Below are 19281 nucleotides of genomic sequence, written 5' to 3' on the forward strand. Positions count from 1 at the left end.
TATATATATATATATATATATATATCAGAATAGATTTTGAAGTCTATATTTGTTCTTATAATAAGGAGAGTGCTTTCTTTTTGAAGTAAACGTATAATAATATCCAGACAATATGAATGATTGTAACATGCTTCCTATCAGATCATGTTCACAGCGGTCGCACATGACTAATGAGATGAACAAACTCTTTTTTTTGACTATCAGCATTCAAAGCAGCAGGAAGACTGTAGATCCAGATCTAGTCTTTAAACGGGTTTAGTGTTGATTCTCTGATTGTCTAAAATACATGCTAACAGTCACAAGATTTCACTGGCTGCATTCGAGTAGATGTGGCAGGAAGAAATTAGCCGTTCCATCATCCGGCAGCAAGTCCAGGAACTCCAGCGGGTTCAATTCCTTGGCCGCCACAACCAGAGTTTCTGTGAAAGAAAAGACGATGTTTTCATGAGCAGCAGATTTCATTCCATTGTGTTTGGACAGACAGAAGCATAACACGACTGCTACCTTTGAGTGCTGAGAGGAGAACGGTGTTGTCATTTCCTGCTGTCCTTATCCTGTCACAGACCTCGGGGAAAAGCTTCTGCCACCACAGAGACTGGAGAGAGAGAAGAAACAGAAAACGATTAACATGAATGAGTGTCAAGTCACCGCTGATTCCAAACCTTTCTAACAATTTCCGTTTATTTTATGACTACTTTGGCCAGTAACATTGAGAACGCAGTGACACACTGATCATGTGTAGCTTGTAGAATCCTTGTACGCGTCAGGCCTCACCACCAGAGCGGTTAAGTGTGTTACCAGTTTGTCGTTCTGTAGCTCGTGGTTGGCGTAGGAGATGATGGCTTGTGGACACCGGTCTAGCAGTCTGTCGATGGATGTCTCGTGCTGGCCCAGTTTGGTGGCACAGAGCACATGCACACTGAGACCGGTGCGGTCAGAGTCAGACAGCTGCTCCAGCAGAGGCAGGATAAACGAGACCTCCAGCGTTGGGCCGCACAGCAGAGACTGCACAGTGAGGAGAGCAACACACGTACTAAATATACGGCACACCTTCTATTGTGTTCCACATCAGAGAGAGTAAATGAGGACTGATTTATCATTTTTTGGGTGAACTGTTCTTTTAAGGAATTATCTCCTGAGCTGAGGCTGAACTGAGCTTGTGATGGGCCGAGCCGCTTTAAACTATACGTCTTAACTATATGTGACCCTGGAGCACAAACCAGTCTTGAGTCGCTGGGGTATATTTGTAGCAATAGCCAACAATACATTGTATGGGTGAACATTATTGATTTTTCTTTTAAGCCAAAAATCATTAGGATATTAAGTAAAGATCATGTTCCATGAAGATATTTTGTAAATTTCCTACCGTAAATATAGCAAAACTTAATTTTTGATTAGTAATATGCATTGCTAAGAACTTCATCACACAACTTTAAAGATGATTTTCTCAATATTTAGATTTTTTTTGCACCCTCAGATTCCAGATTTTCAAATAGTTGTATCTCAGCCAAATATTGTCCTATCCTAACAAACCACACATCAATGGAAAGTTTATTTATTCAGCTTTCAGATGATGCAAATCTCAATTTCATAAAATGTGACCCTTATGACTGGTTTTGTGGTCCAGGGTCACATATCTTACCATTTATTGTAAAGCCCTTAATATAAAGTATGTCTCATGTTTAGAACAAATTGGATTATGCACTTTCCCACTTTACTTCATCTGATCTGGCTGCACTTCCTAGAGGTCCTTGATATTAATTTCCATCATTTGCATTACTGTCGCTTGCCAGAAAGAGAGAAATATATCAGCGCACACCTGAAGCTTGTGCAGGTCCTCCTGGTGGTCATGGGTGATGTTGAACTGGACAGGCGTCAGGATGCTCACCCACGGGTACAGCATCCCGTAATGAGAGCAGGAGTTTATCTGGCCGTGAAGAGCATTTGATAGATTATAAGCTAAATCATGACTGTCATGTCCCTCATTCCAGTTTAAAATGTTTTCTTAATTAGCTAAGGCGAGAATACCTATTGCTTGTTCATATTGATTTGAATACCTTGTTTAAACTGGATTTGTACTTAACGGCAGTTAAGATCAAATCATGTCTTATTCAGGAGAAACGTACTCAGACTTACAATTTTCACCTGATGGACAATGAGGAAAATAAGCAAAATAAAAGCACTACAATGTAATAAACTACCACTCAGAACTACCTAGTAACGTCCCAGTTACTACTCCAGACCAACTTTGGAAAGAAGTGTGAATGCTTGCAATACTGATGTTGTATCGAGAGGATCAGTCTTCACATGTAAACACTGATAGCCAATGTTTTAACTACTCATTTTATTACTTATTCATTGTGAAACTAGGCACAGCTAAATGTGACATTTATTATAAGAGGTTTATGTGGACAGTTTTAGGTTCACTTGTTGTTAGAATATTTTTTATGTTATATAATCTTAATTTGCACTTTAACTTTCAATTATACAGTAATATTAATATTAAATCACTCATTTTATCCCCAGAAAAAAAAAGTATCAGTGTATCAGTAAAAAGTATCAGTGGCCTTCATTCATAGTATTTAGTTACAAGTATTTAAAACACGGACTTCATGTGATTTCCACATCAATTTGGAGATTCAATGTCAAAATATATTTATGATTACAAATGTTTGTACAAATTTAATGTTAGGTGTGATTAAATAATCACAGAGATTAGTTAACCCTGATTAGTTAATTTTAAATAATTAAATAAAATCAACAGCTTTAATAGCAATATGTTGAAAACCACCTATAACACCCTAGAAAGTGCTAAAACATGCTAAACATGTATGTACACCTACACACACGCACAATATATATATATAAATATATATATATACATACACACACACATATATATACAAACAAACGTATATATCCAATCTTTTGAATGCCATGGATCACCAAATATAAATATGATTTAGAAAGATATGAGGGTATATATTATCAATTACCCAATTTATACTGTGAAAAAATTATATTATAATTGTATATTAGTAAAATATATATATATTTTTTTATTCACTAGTACTGTTTTTCTATACTACATAGTAGTGCATTATGTATTTAGATCAATTTTATTATTTATTTACTTTTTTTTATCAAAAGTTTTATTTGTTTTATTTATAAATGTTTTATTATCGATTAATTTTTACACATTTTCATAGTTTTTCCCTTAACTTTTCCACAGACCCCCCAGCACTCTGGTGGTCATCGGACCCCAGATAGAAAACCCCTGCACACTCTAGTAATCAACGTGTAAACAAGCACTCACAACACCTGCTGTTAGGGTGCTTTATCTTGCTCACCAGATCCTCAGCCGTTTTGAGGGCTTTGACGCCGGAGTGATCTCTGCGCGTGATACGGTCGATATAGACGGACGTGAGACGAAACAGCAGCTCCTGGACGATGGATTCATGAGAGGACGCTACTAACAGAGCCTCCCAGAAATCCACCAGTAACTGAGGACTGCTCTCAGCCTCCACGCCATCCTTACACAGCTCCTGAGAGAGAGATGAACACACACGGGAATGAGAACGACTCGCACACACACGCGCACTCACACACACACGCGCACTCACACACAAACACATGCACTCACTCAAACGTGCATGCACTCACACACACACACACACACTCACGCACGAACACATGCACTCACTCAAATGCGCATGCACTCACACACACAGACTCTCTGTGTGCTGCATGCACCTGGAAGAAGAGATCGGCCTCCTCCAGTCTGATCTTGCTGTTCTCGTGCAGCGCCACGACCGCCGCCACCAGCAGCCCCTCCTGTGTGTCGTGCAGGTGCTGGGACAGTATGGTGGGCAGCACGGACTTCCCTCTGCCGTGCAGCAGCAGCTTGGGCTCTTCTATGAAGCCATATACTTGCAGCATCTGGAGACGACGTGTTTTTGAGTTTAGATGCGTTTCTTTGGCTGGATCACACAATACCTGTAGTTACGGCATGAATTCCTGATGCAGTACCTCAGCGTGGCGGTCCATCTGCTGCCTGTAGCTGTGCAGGTCACACTTGCGCAGGGCCAGGGAGGCCATACACAGGGACGGGGTGATGGACGGGGTGCCGCAGGCCTCCAGCTGTCTCAGATGGGTCACGGCGCGGTCAGGATCAGCATTCAGCATGGACGGACTGCTCACCACATGAGGAAGCTGAGCGGGTTCAGCCACACTGAAGATCTCCAGGACTTTATCAGCCATGTCCTACAGCACAGACACCAGACAGGATGACTGTTTCAACAGATGCTTTATATGCAAATTTGCAGGTCATTATTAACCAAACTGGAATAATGCGTATGAATGAATGAAGCAAGAAGTGAATTTTGACTGTAATTTGATCCTAAATTAAAAATAAATATAAAGTGCAGTGCAAGTTCAGCTCAACCAACAGCATCTGTGACATTACGTTGATTAACACAAAAAATAATTCACTCTTCCCTCATGCTCCTTTACATCAGACCATGGCTTTTCAAACTTATTAAAACTACGAACCCTTGTGAGGGACTCCCTTATTAAAACAAAGGCAGATTTTTTTTGTATAATGGCCCATGTATACTATGAGAGAAATATAAAGTGTGAAATTATATATATAATAAAAAAACTTAAAATTTTACAATGAAGATAATTTTTAAAGACAACTTTTCCCCCCTCAAATTAAATAATTGTCTTTTATATTGTCATTATATTAAAGCAGATAATTAAAGTATTATCTAGAAACTATGCACAAACTGACAGTGTATCTTTTTCTACCCATTGTTAGACGTATAAACATTAAAAACAATGTTTTCTGTTATAAACAAGAGCGCTTAATAAAATAAAATTACTGATTTCCAAATAGTTAGTCCCAGCAGAATAAAACAATTATATCAAATTATATAAAAGAATTGTGTTAAACAATTAATACCTGAAGTTAACTTTAACAGCCCTAAAAATAAATTTTTAGTAAAAAAAATAATAATTATATATATATATATATATTAGGGGTGGAACGGTACACAGATGTCACGGTTCGGTATGTACCTAGGTTCGGGGGTTACGGTTCGATACGATTTCGGTACAACAGGGGATGGTGGGCAGCACGGACTTCCCTCTGCCGTGCAGCAGCAGCTTGGGCTCTTCTATGAAGCCATATACTTGCAGCATCTGGAGACGACGTGTTTTTGAGTTTAGATGCGTTTCTTTGGCTGGATCACACAATACCTGTAGTTACGGCATGAATTCCTGATGCAGTACCTCAGCGTGGCGGTCCATCTGCTGCCTGTAGCTGTGCAGGTCACACTTGCGCAGGGCCAGGGAGGCCATACACAGGGACGGGGTGACGGACGGGGTGATATATTAGGGGTGGAACGGTACACAGATGTCACGGTTCGGTATGTACCTAGGTTCGGGGGTTACGGTTCGATACGATTTCGGTACAACAGGGGAAAAAAATCTACTATGCTCGGTTTCTTTTCATTTATTTTGAACGGACAGTAGTTCAAATTACAATGTTTTCCACCTAGATGTGAAAATACTTAATATTATTACATTATGTTATATATATATATATATAATCTGCAGTACATACAGTATATACATACAAGGAATAAATTCTTGAAATATATTTGATTTAGTTTACAGATAAACAAGGGAAAAAACAGTGTGACACGTAACGTAGCCTATATATGCTGAGTTTCAGTTCTTTTTTCTGACCGGCTTCATTTGTTCACAGAAAGGAAACTCAAATGGCACAAAGCCACATCCTATCGGTTTTCTTTATTTTACAAAAGCACAATGTTTTGTTTTCATTGTGAGTGTACACAAATTAAAGCAGACAGTGATGCATTATTAATAAGACATTACGTGTTTAAAGTTGATTCTGCTGGTATAAGGAAACTGTGGAAGTGATCGCGCCTGGACGGGGTGCCGCAGGCCTCCAGCTGTCTCAGATGGGTCACGGCGCGGTCAGGATCAGCATTCAGCATGGACGGACTGCTCACCACATGAGGAAGCTGAGCGGGTTCAGCCACACTGAAGATCTCCAGGACTTTATCAGCCATGTCCTACAGCACAGACACCAGACAGGATGACTGTTTCAACAGATGCTTTATATGCAAATTTGCAGGTCATTATTAACCAAACTGGAATAATGCGTATGAATGAATGAAGCAAGAAGTGAATTTTGACTCTTTATTTTACAAAAGCACAATGTTTTGTTTTCATTGTGAGTGTACACAAATTAAAGCAGACAGTGATGCATTATTAATAAGACATTACGTGTTTAAAGTTGATTCTGCTGGTATAAGGAAACTGTGGAAGTGATCGCGCCGGCGCGCACGCACGCACGCACGCACACACACACATCAGTTCCAGCATTGCTAACTTGACAGCGCAGTTGGTACTTTATCAAAATAAAATACTGTGAACCAAACATCATTCCCCGTTGGAATGCGACTGAAACACAAAGCCTATAATGTACATAATAAATAATAGTTTAGCATTCAGATATGTTACTTCGCAAATATGGAAATATTATGGAATATTTGGATTTGTGCCGAATGAGAGAAGTAGGATACACGAGCACAAAGCTCCATTTCGCAAACAGTTGAATGCACAAGCCTTTAAAGTATACTCCTTTGTCAGCCTGCGAGAGACGCATTCAGAATCAGCACATGGTCACTGTCTAGTGGGCTTTGTTTTCAAGTGCGCGACTCATGGCATTCGCTCGCTGTTCTTCTTCTTCTGATGTTTATTGGCGGTTTTGGCAAACCAACTTAAAGGTGCATTACCGCCACCTACTGATCTGGAGTGTGGAGTGAACAGATTTGGTAGAGAGAAGGATATTATATTAAAAAAATAATAATAAATAAATAAAAATATTATTTATATATATATATATATATATATAAACCTACACTATTACAATTTATATTCTTTCCATATTTCCTGTCTTTTTTAGATAATTGAACACTTCTTCTTTAATTCTAGATTGCATTCGTCTATTCCCTAGTAATATCTTTAGTGATACTTTATCAAATCCCATCAAACCTAATTTATGATGCTCGCTGTTCTTCTGCTCGCGGCCGGTTATCAAACAGCGTTGCATTTCTGCGGGCGCCCCCTTCTGGATTGGGGGTGAATTGCCTGTATTTGTTGTAAGGTCTCATGCACCGAACCGAGATGCCCGTACTGTGACGGTTTAGTATGAATACATGTATCGTTCCACCCCTAATATATATATATATATATATATATATATGTGTGTGTGTGTATGTATGCAAGTATGTATATATATATCCAGAGACCCGTATCAGACAGTATTAGGTCATTTCTATAATTGCATTTGCATAACCTGCCTACCTGACAAGCAAACTGTAAATAATTATGTAAAATAATCTTTAATTGAATTTCAGTGCACATCTCATTTGACATAAGTGAATAGCATTTTAGCACTGCATTGGCCCCATATTGGATTGACTGCTATATCTAAAGTTTCCATCTGTGAGACACTGGCGTTTCCTTTGGTACCTTGCTAAGCTCCTCCATGGTTTCCTCATAGAGCGAATGCTTCAGGAAGAAGATAAATCCTTTGCCATAACCAGTTGAGACGCTGCTCATGGACATATTCCTCTTAATAACATCAGTCACGGTGAGGCCTGACATCTTATAGTATGGGAGAGCCAAGTGACAGTCCTTCTTATCAAACCTGCAAATCAAACATGAGATCAAAGAATGATATCTGCGATTACTGCTCACAGCTCGTCCGATCATGAGACGCCGCTGACCTGCTGAAGCGGTCTCCTAAGTGAGCACAACTCTCCTGAAAGGCCTGCTGCAGCTGCGCTCTCTCGGCAGACTCACAGTCCTGCAGGAGCAGTGCCGTCCGCAGCAGCAGGTGACCCTCGCTCAGCAGGTGAACGCAGCTCTGAGACGACGGGCTCGACTGCTCGTATCGCTTACTGTACTCCACCTGATGGAAACAAGGAGGAGTGTTTACCCTGAAAACCTGCATGACTGTGGTAAAAAGGTTTCATTTGGTCACATAAGAAAACATACTGTTGTCTGTCACCAGTGCTGGGTGAAATACTAACACATTGTAGTCCATTACTGATTACAAATTACAGCACCAAAACTGTAGTTAGTAACATGAAATGGATTACACATATTACGTAATGTAGTCTGACTACTTTCTGATTACTTTTGACCTAACCTGTTTATCACATAGACTAGAATGGGATTATTATGTACCATATTTATATACAAAAATAAATAAAAAACTAAGAGAAAGAGAAAGAAAATGTGTGAATTGCAGTAAACATAACATTAGAGCAGAGGATCCCAAAATGTATATAAGTGGTCGGTTCATTTAGAAAGGAAAATTAAAAAAATATATATATATATGTATACTGTGTGTGTATATATATATATATATATATATATATATATATATATATATATATATATATATATATCGCATTTCAGCCAAAAACAACTGAGATATGATTTTTTTTTGGCCATATATCCCAGCCCTGTCTGTCACTTCTCAGTCAGACACTCTTTTTCTGTCGATGTGGGCAGTACTTGGCCAGAATAAAATATAGGACCTCTACAATAGTCTGGCTCTACAATCGTTTGTGATAACTGAATAGTTTTTTCTGATAAGACAGCTGAAGATACAGTACTATTTCTCTGTAGAGCTGCAGTGTGGACACAGAAGTGATGACGTAGAGGTTCCAGCCGTGACCGCTGTCAGCCGGCTCTGTGGGTTTGCAGACAGAGGTCTTCCTGGATCTGAAGAGCATAACAGTCTTAGATCACAATTGCATTTACTGCTCATGTTTTGCAGAGTTAAGATGCGGCCACATTTACTGTTGTTTACTGAATTTTCACGGGGCAAAATCCAGTCATTTCTATTGGAATCCACACAATCAGAAAATTTGGGGCGAAATATTTCCCAATGCAGATTTTGCAATTGGTTGCAAAGCAACAGAAAGCTGCTTGATTTATAAGTGACTTCTACGTGAACTGTACTTCATACAGCACTACACTAGTGACCATTTCTGCCCACAAAATCTTGACGAATTTCAACAACATTTTGTAAATATGACCGTACCTTTAGTCCACTGCGCTACACGTGTCAACAACAGGCTACTTCATTACAAATACCCATTAAAACAATGTAATTCCAATGAATTACTTGTTAAATTGCAGGGATTAGTTTAGCTGTGGTTGGTTCAATTCAGTTATATGCATTAAAGGTTTCTCAAAATAAGAGGAAGTCCCGAGCTGCATCTAATTTGCAATGACTGGATGGTCACATCTGAACCAAACTGAGATGTTAGATGAGCTATGAACGGCCGCATGCAGGTCTCACTCACAGTGGGTTAGGGGGAATTTCAGGGTTTGTCCAAACTTAGGATCATGCAGCTCGCTAACTTACAGGAAGGACCTGGACAGTAGGCTTTCCAGTGCTGGCGTTGAGGACGGCTCTAGACCTACAGCTACTAAAATGCCTGTCAGGGTTCTGTGTTCCCTCGATTCACTACAATAAGAGTTACAGGCCATTTACACAGCACACATTTGAACAGGACACCACGATACATCTACAAACCAAACAGCATCATTCATTCTACTTCAATTCAACCCATATGAGAAACATTTCCCAAGGTGTTTTAGTCATCAGGATATAAATGTGTTGAACTGCAGTGATTGTGAACACACACACACATACGTGTTTCTGCGGGCTGTTCTCTCCGTGTCCTCTTTGCTGTCCACATCTGCTGCTGTCAGGAGAACGATCTGATTTCCGTCCTGACAGAGAACCTTCAGCCCAATGAAGAGCTGGATCCTCAGAGCACACACTTCCATCGTGATAGGAGGACAGGCCTGACAGGACACCGTTCAGATATTGACATGTTAGTGCTTCCTGGACATGCAGAAATCACAGCCTTGACTAAGGTTGATAAGGTTTTTCTGAGTGATTCTAATCTGAGCTCTTTCCAAAGGTGCGGCCACATTAGTTTTTCACACAAATTTACCACATTGATCATCAACAGAATGGGGCTTTTTTTTTTTTTTTTTAAGTGATTTCTGTGGAATAAAGGACTTATTTTGTTAAATTTCACTAATGTGACTGTAAGCCACTATGCTATTTCTTTGTCAAGATATGAATCAAGTCTCTTCTTCAGAGTAAGTTTCTGGGACACTTTCACCCATCTGCCAATTGAAAATCTTGTGTAAAGTAATAATAGCAGAGTAATAGCCACATGATGTATCATTTAAGTTCACAGAACAAACAAAAGTGCAGAACAATTTTAAGGTTTAACCCTATAAAGCCTACTGTATCATATTTGATACACAATACTCTAAATTATCAAAATGATTAACACTTTGCTGAAATACCTGTTATACACAATCATGTCCATGCCTTCTGATTGAGAGTTAGTTTATTAGCAAGTTAAAGGTCTTTTAGTATAATTGTGAAAATATCTTTTTTTTTCTTTCTTTTTTTTTACATCATTTGTAGAAATGTGATAATACATCAGGCTTTTGAGCCTGATTATCTCTCAATCATCATTGTATGGCATTGCATTATATGATATTGCATTCCCACAATAAAAAGTAGAGAGCTTTAATCATAAAACTAAGCATTTAAATATCATCTTATTACAACATATCATTGGGAGATAATAGAGTGACAACTGATATGCATATGCATTTTATGTAAGCAGTCTGCTGTACTGTTGTAAGCTGTTACAAGTTTAAAGGGATAGTTCACCCAAAAATGAAAATTAGCCATGATTTACTCCACCCTTAGGGCTTCCTAGGTGTATCTGACATTCCTCTTTCAGACAAACACAAATCGCAGTTATATTTAAAATTGTCCTGGCTCTTACAAGCTGTATAATGGCAGTGAATGGTGCCCCTGGTTTTGAAGCCCAAAAAAGTACATCCATCCATCATATAACTACTCCAGTGACGAATGCGGAAGCACAGAGGAGAAAGCAAAAATGTCAGAGGATTTCGATATAAGGCAAGAGGAGAATGAGTTTTTTGCCCAGCCATATTTGTTTAAATCGAGGTATACCGACCAGGAACTCCACGAGATGGAGGAGGCTCCAGCGGCGACGGCACAAACTACAGATGTAGTTCACGTGGTTTCCCTGTGCTGTAAACAAAACTTGGTTCTCGCAAGACTACACTCTCTCCCCGGAGCTTACGTTGTGTCTTCCGCTGCGCCTGCGTCATGCACTCGAGCACCTTGTCGTGAACGCGCCTCCTTGAGCGACCGGAAGCTGGAGATTACAGTTTATACACTTTTAAAAATAGATATATTTCTCACACTAATGCATCGTTTCGCTTCAGAGGGCCTTTATTAACACACCGGAGCTGTGTGGAGTAGTTTTATGATGGATGGATGAACTTTTTTGGGCTTCAAAAACAGGGGCACCATTCACTGCCATTATACAGCTTGTAAGAGCCAGGACAATTTTAAATATAACTGTGATTGTGTTCGTCTGAAAGAGGAATGTCAGAGTAAATCATGGGCTAATTTTAATTTCTGGGTGAACTATACTTTATATGACTTTAAAGGGGTCATATGATGCAATTTCAAGTTTTCCTTTCTCTTTGGAGTGTTACAAGCTGATTGTGCATAGATAAGATCCCTGAAGTTGCAAAGACTAAAGTCTCAAAACCAAAGAGATATTCTTTATCAAAGTTAAGACTCTGCCACGCCCCCCTAAAACGGCTTGTTCTAACACGCTGCTACATATCTACCTCACTATGTGGAAATATTAGCATAACGCTGCCCAAATGTTCACGCAAAGAAAGAAGGCGTTGTTTCAGTAACCGCAGTTAGTGTTGAAGCAGCCATGTCAGGGAGACACCTTGTTTCTAGGCGAAAGCAAAAGCACTTTATTTGGCCTTCCGAAAATAGATGCATTTAGGAATCTTTAAGATCACTTACAACAGAACAGCAATGCATTTTATAGATGACCGTTTCGTGAACCTAGGAGAGGAAGTAATTCTGACTTTGCTATGACAATCCGGCGCTTCTGAATCAGCTACTGTTTTGTTACTAGTTTAAGTATTTGTTATGGACTGTTCAAATGCAGAGTTTTGCGCATCGTGTGTGTGTGTGTGTGTGTACGCGAGCGAGAGAGAGAGAGAGAGAGCAAGAGAGAGAGAGAGAGCACGAATCAGAGTGGAGTCAGCTGTCTTAACCGTGGCTTGTGTACTGCAAACACATACCAGCTTCATCACTGTGTCTGTCACGCGACTCTGTTCCCCTTTCGGGCTCTGTCTCTACATTTATTTTGAAAGATGAAGCTCGCGATTATGGTAAGGGGCGTTACATTTCCGACGCGTGCTTGTGGTGTTCGACCAATCACAATGCACTGGGTCAGCTGGCCAATCAGAGCAGACTGCACTTGTCGGAAGGAGGGACTTTGTAGAAAACGAAGCATTTGAGAGAGGCGATGCATAGAGGACCTACAATAATGTACAGTATTTGAAAAATAATGTGTTTTTTGAACATTAAAGCATGTCAACATATTCGGTTACACCAAATAATGATCTTTAAAAAAGCATCATATGACCCCTTTAATACTTCCACTGAGGGGTTTTAATAGCAGTACTAAGTTAGACGACTGAGAATCAAGGAATGTCGCAGGTGTGGAAAAAAGAGAAAAATATACAAAAACATGGAAATCCATGATGACTTGCTTTACCTTCATGGTGGTGTCGATGTATGGGTCATCAACCCGAGCCGCTACAGCACTGCATCTGACAGTGAAACACTGGAGAGCATTCCTACAGCAAACACAACCACAATCAATTGATCTTTTTTACTTTTTAATTCAAATTTAATCAAAATGTTATAAACTGCTTCAGTACAAACATTTAAATATAAACAACAACATTTTGCCAGTCAAAATTAAGTACTCTAGAGAACTATGGAATAATACCGTAATATATTACTTCAAAAATGTTAAAGTGTTAAGTCCATTTTATCTAAAAGCCTGCTTATCTCACTATGGAGTGCACCCATAGCCAGCAATTTACAGCACTCCTAATTTCAGGAAGTGGACAGTGAGGGTTTGTCTGTCCTACCTGGTGATGATGTAGAGGAACTGGTCACTGAGCACAGCCTGATGGGTCTTTTCTGGGTACTGGTAGGTGGACACGAGCTCCACTGTGTTCTTCAAGCTGTACATGTAGCCAGTGTTCGGCAAGGAGAAGAAAACAAACATACACGTAGGTTCCCCTCCTTTGGAGATGGAGGCTTCTTCCGGTTTACCTGTTCAGAGAGTGGGAGGAAACAATTCAGTCCAACAGAGAGAGGGGTGTGGGTGAGCGAATGCAGCACATGCAGTGTTCACTTACCAGTAAACATGGGGTGGAGCTGCAGGGAATGCAAGCGTGTCTCCTCAACGCTGCAGCCTTGAAAGAAATCAGGCGCAAACCGCCTAGACAGGGCAAACTAGAGAGGTGACATCTGACAAACAGAACGCAGCTCATCTTCTTAAGCTGTTCACTATACCTGAATAAGACATAAGCCGCGCTCATGTCCCCTCGGCTCTCTGCCTCCATACCGGTCCACTCCAGAACTAAAGAGACGCCACACTCCTGCGCTTCATTTCCCAACATCTCCTGATGCTTTGGGAACAGAAAGAAGTCATCTTGCGCATGGAGGGGGCTGAATCCATCTTTTGTCATCTCTAAAACAAAAAATATGGAAAATCAGAAAATGAATGCAAGGGTACATGGCATAAATGTGACCCTGGAGCACAAACCAGTCTTAAGTCGCTGGGGTATATTTGTAGCAATAGCCAACAATACACTGTATGGGTCAACATTATTGATTTATCTTTTATGCCAAAAATCATTAGGATATTAAGATCATGTTCCATGAAGATATTTTGTAAATTTCCTACTGTAAATATATCAAAACTTAATTTTTGATTAGGTAATATGCATTGCTAAGAACTTCATTTGAACAACTTTAAAGATGATTTTCTCAATATTTAGATTTTTTGGCACCCTCAGATTCCAGATTTTCAAATAGTTGTATCTCAGCCAAATATTGTCCTATCCTAACAAACCACACATCAATGGAAAGATTATTTATTCAGCTTTCAGATTATGTATAAATCTCAATTTCGAAAAAATTGACCCTTATGACAGGTTTTGTGCTACAGGGTCACCAGCATAGCACGCACACAGCCCGAGGCTTGAATTGTTTTGTTAGTAATACCTGCGTCTTCATTGACGCTGGTTTCAGTCATGATATCTTCAGGTAGCAGTGCGTGCTCCTCTGCAGCCGGGCTGCTCTTCTGCCGTGGGGTGAGCTTTACCACCAGCACCTCCAGCTCCGTCTGAAGGGCTATGTATCCAGCACAGAAGGCCACCTGAGACGGGCTCCAGCCCTGGATATGAAGAATCAGCACCCTCTCGAAGTCCAGCACAGAGAGCTGCTCGCTCAGCGTCTGACGCTTCAGACTGAAGACCACCAAACTCTTGGCACAGCCCACTAGAAGATCACCTGCCAACGCAAGAGGACTCAGTTACATGCAAACTTTCTCAGTTATGATGTGTGAATTATGAAGTGTGCATTTTGTGTTTGCATCTCAGTTAAATGTGCAGAGTGAGCTATAAGTAAACCACTGGAAGGTTCACCTCCTGATGAATGCAAACACTGAGACTGACATGTTGACTTCTGGCTTGACCAATGGTTTGAGGGACATCCTGTTAAACTCGAGTGTTTAATGTTATGGATATAGAGAGCATCATAGAGACTTATGAGCGGCCACTTTTGACTTCAGCAACTAAGACACCACATAGAACAAACTAGCAACACTCTGGCAACATCATTGTAGAAACTACATAGAAATGGTCTTACGTCACTCGTAACACAGTAGCAATGCCCTAACAACCACCTAAAACACCCAAGCAACCACTATCCAGGTGGCTTTTTAGTTCAGTAGCCAGTGGCAGGAGAATGAATAGGTCGTTTCTTGGGTTGTTCCAGTGTCAAGATTGTTCCAGTGCACTGTAACACCCTGTGAACAACAAGTGCTCTCTGTTCACTTTCTGACCTGCCACGTTTTCTTGAGTCTCTCAAGCCAACAGAAACAGATGGCAAGCACATATTAAATGATGTTTGATAGCTTTTACAGTTACAACTAAATTACCATTCAGAAATGTGTGGTCAGTGAGATTTTTTTTAAAGGAATTAATGCTTTTTTTCAGCAAGGATGCATTAAGTTGATCAAAAGTACAAGTAAAAACATTTATAATGTTACAAAAGATTTCCGTTTCAAATAATTGCTGTTCTTTTCAACGTTCTATTCATCAAAGAATCCTGAAAAATTAAATGTATCACGGTTTCCACTAAAATATCGTGCAGCACAACTGTTTCAACATTGATAATAATCAGAAATGTTTCTTGAGCAGCAAATCAGCATATTAGAATAATTTCTGAAGATCATGTGACACTGAAGACTGGAGTAATGATGCTGAAAATACAGCTGCGCATCACAGAAATACATTACAGTTTAACAGATATTCACATAGAAAACAGTTATTTTATATTGTAAAAAATATTTCACAATTTTACTGTATTTTAATCAAATAAATGCAGCCTTGGTGAGCACTTTTTTTTTTAAACATTAAAAATCTTACCGTCTCCAGCAGTAGTGCATGATAAACAAATTACACTGGAATACCAGTTCTGATATTATTGAAAATGATCAGTGACTTTTAAATCCAGTGTTTAGCAGATGAAGTACCTTGCTCACATGCACATTTTTGTTCAAAATATCAAGATTCACACCACAGGAAACTAAGGACTGGAACGAGACGCAGCACCAAAACACAGAATATATAGAAATGTAGTTATTTTTGTGTTTCAGTGTCCTCACCGGTAAGACTGCAGCATGCCATACACAGCGGCGGCTCAAACAGAGGGATCTCAATAATCTCCATCTGCTCTTTAGGAGCTCCGCGGAAGGACGAGCCCCGCAGGAGGTGACCCAGCAGACGCACCCCAACACGAGTCTTCTCAGCGGCCTGGTACCTCCAGTTAGTGTAGGCCCTGAGGTAAGTGGCCTTGTTCTTCTCCTCAATGGTCACTAGGTAGTCCCCTACAAACAAACACAGACAAAACTAAAACAAATACATGACCGCACACAAGAATCACCATTATTTGGAAATATACCATGGTAATAACACAGTAATGAGAGTACTTTCATAACTACTTCATGACATTTTCAATCATTGTTTTTCACGATCCTACATAATCTGCTTTAAAGAAATACACTTGTTTTGATGTGTTGACTAGCATATTAAAGCACATGTGAAGTACTTGATTATAATTTATAACCGTAGTGTGTTGCTTGATATTACATTTATAGTTAACATTCTTTTTAAATATACTTAATTTTAACTTCATAATACATCAAAACACGACATACAAGTTTCAATAGAAATTACATTAAAGTATATTTCAGATTACCATAAATGCTTGTCAGTGCAGTATAATGTAACCATATTTCAAAAGCAAAAGTAATTATTAAACTACATATAATGATTCCAAACGCACTTTAAACTTTAACCGCATTTAATACAGAATTATATATATATATATATATATATAGGCAAATAGCATGCAATGAAGTGTCCGAAAACATTGCATTCAGTTAACAGCATATTATTTCCGTTATAAGCAGACTTTTTTAGAAGTATGCTAAACTCTACTTTGTGTACACAGGGGACCCTGGTGCTGTTAAGCCAGTGACTAGATACCCCACAAGCACTGACCCACGGCGCTGTGGTGGAGGCTGAGCACGGAGCCCATGCTGCTGAAGCGGCAGATGAGCGGACATCCCTCCCGCTGCAGCGCATACGCCTCGATCTTACAGCCGCCGGCGCTCACCACGAACAGCGCCCCGCCGCCGCAGCACACCAGCCCGGGCTCCTGCTCCGCCGACACGATGTGCTGAGACGCGAACGGGTGGCAGTTATAGACGTGCACCATTTCTGCGGCGGGGGCCGGAGTCTACATGTCCGAGAAGAATCACGGAAGAGCTGCGGACACAAAGAACACGTGACAGAATAACAATCCACGTGACACGGGAATTTAAAGGAGGCGTGGCTTCGCGGCCCGGAAGCGGTCTCTAATTGGTCAGGTGCGATCGGTCTACATATCAATGCTGCTATTTTAACCATTCACTGTGTATTTTGTAATTCAATTGCTGTTCGAGTTTCTCGTTGTCATGATTCAGGTAATAATAAATTATTCAGACCCCTGCTGGAGCATCACAGAGTCACGAGAGGGCTGTTACTTTTCTCAGCGCTGATCAAGCTGAACCAATCACAGTCGTTTGAGTTTATTTAGCCAAAAAACATTTTATAAAGATTGATGCGGCGGATTTTAATGTGTATGCCAGGAACTAAATATTACTGTTAAAAGTGTTAAACGATTATATGTGATCACGTTGAAATGTTTTACATAAGACAAAAGTCGCCTGGAGATTTGAATGCAGCCCAATGGAGGGCTGGTCTTCCTGAGCCACCGGTAAGAGTTCATCAAGCGCTGCACAACGCTGAGTGCTCCACAGTCTGATCAGCATCACATGCCTCAGTCTTGTGACGATCAGCACAAACACATTAACACCGTCAAACAAGTGCACGCTTATGAATGGAAAGTAAAAATAGCTAATACACACTTGTGTGAATGTTAAAATAAATAAATTGATTGTACAAAAATAAATAAATAATAATACTAAATACATTAAACCACTTACTGTGCGCCCCTATTTTTGAGCATTTTCTGAAAAACGACATACCCAAATAAAAATATCTGTAGCTCTTGAACCCTATGGTCTATATTTATAAATCTGGTATTGTTTGAAACTAGACACTTGAACCTTTGTTACTCTGGAGTCATAATAACTCGAAATTAGTATAGCAACAGAGTAAAACAAGGTAAATTGTACATGAAAGTGACTCACGATATCTTTGAATGAAATTCACTAAGGGAAAAATGGATGAGGCTTTAATGCTATTGGCCTGAAAACACCATAAAAGATAAAGCTGAATGTCTGACCATATTTTGATTCAAATTTGAAGATTATACTCCCAAAAATTTAGTTTCTGTAAGCTTTTATTTAAAAAAAAGTCTAGGCTGTTTTTTTTTTTCAAAAAAAGCCATTTGGAGACTCCAAATGGACACCTGGGAACCAAATGACCAAATGAGGCAAAACTACATAATGCATATATGTATATCAATTCAGAACTGCTCTGCCCACCATAACACAAGAAAAAACTATTTCTGAACAGCAATTGTAGTGTTGACTCATTTGGTTACCACCAGGTGTCCATTTAGAATCTCCAAATGGCTTTTTTTGAAAAAACGCCTAGACCTAGATTAGGAAAAGTCATTTAGATCTTTTATTTCAAGAAAAGACTAGGAATCCTTTCAAAAAGGCTCTTTAGAGACTCCATATGGCACTGCATACTACATATACTACATAGATAGGCTATATGTATATCAATTCAGAACTCATCTACCCATGAAACCACACACAAACACAAAACTATTTCAGAACAACATTTGAACATTGTAACTAAACAGTATTTATTTTGAACAATTCTAATAATGAAAACAGTGAACCAAAACAGATTTGATCAGTGATCATTTTAGAGCTAATAACCACAAAATAATTTTTTTTACATTTGTAATTGTAATTTTTTTTTCTCTGCTAATTATTATGAATATTCAGTTACTGAAAAACTAAAGCAACTATTTACAGTGTAGGACACTCAAGGCAGTCACTAAAAAGTTTTGTTCTCTGACCAACTGGGTACCAAAGTCACTGAAACACAGGAAAGAGAGAGAGAGAGCGTGTAAACACAACAAATCAAACTTGCAACACTGTGTTTACATGTTGTATACATACACACACACAAACATACATAATACTCGGGCTAACATGACACAAAATCTGCAAACACATGACAAACATTCAAGAGAACGGCGTTGAAACTTGCTATACGTGCTATATGCTGCCTGTCATGCATCTCTCCGGGTCTTTCTGCTGCTGTTCACCACTGCTTCACATCACGCCCTCCAAAACACTTTCAAACAGCACACAAACTCTTCTAAAGTCGATGTCCCACGATGGAGAGATTCAGATGCACGCTTCGGAGAAAGTCCGCTCGCGGATAAACACTGCGTGC

General features: G+C 39.6%; 1 protein-coding gene across 3 annotated transcripts; it reads right to left on the reverse strand.

The window, feature by feature from the left end:
- Nucleotides 1-83: 83 nt before the first annotated feature.
- Nucleotides 84-17160, reverse strand: hps3 (HPS3 biogenesis of lysosomal organelles complex 2 subunit 1). 3 transcript variants are annotated; one of them, XM_016258500.1, is made up of 20 exons: nucleotides 16861-17160; nucleotides 15963-16184; nucleotides 14297-14584; nucleotides 13583-13760; nucleotides 13426-13508; nucleotides 13153-13339; nucleotides 12771-12852; nucleotides 9770-9924; nucleotides 9479-9580; nucleotides 8721-8829; nucleotides 7824-8008; nucleotides 7567-7744; nucleotides 5973-6101; nucleotides 4030-4134; nucleotides 3754-3939; nucleotides 3351-3545; nucleotides 1820-1927; nucleotides 799-1005; nucleotides 505-595; nucleotides 84-419 (listed from the first exon to the last, which is right to left on the reverse strand). In XM_016258500.1, the coding sequence occupies exons 1-20, from the start codon at nucleotides 17075-17077 to the stop codon at nucleotides 307-309; spliced, it is 3120 nt and encodes a 1039-aa protein (XP_016113986.1). In that variant the 5' UTR covers nucleotides 17078-17160; the 3' UTR covers nucleotides 84-306. The 3 variants fall into 3 exon arrangements, with proteins under 3 accessions (XP_016113986.1, XP_016113987.1, XP_016113988.1); XM_016258501.1 differs by lacking the exon at nucleotides 9479-9580 and having other exon boundaries at nucleotides 16861-17159; XM_016258502.1 differs by lacking the exons at nucleotides 5973-6101; nucleotides 9479-9580 and having other exon boundaries at nucleotides 4030-4263; nucleotides 16861-17159.
- Nucleotides 17161-19281: the final 2121 nt, after the last annotated feature.

Source organism: Sinocyclocheilus grahami, unplaced genomic scaffold (genome assembly GCF_001515645.1).
Source record: "Sinocyclocheilus grahami isolate Dianchi unplaced genomic scaffold, SAMN03320097.WGS_v1.1 scaffold1694.1, whole genome shotgun sequence".
Taxonomy (NCBI): domain Eukaryota; kingdom Metazoa; phylum Chordata; class Actinopteri; order Cypriniformes; family Cyprinidae; genus Sinocyclocheilus; species Sinocyclocheilus grahami.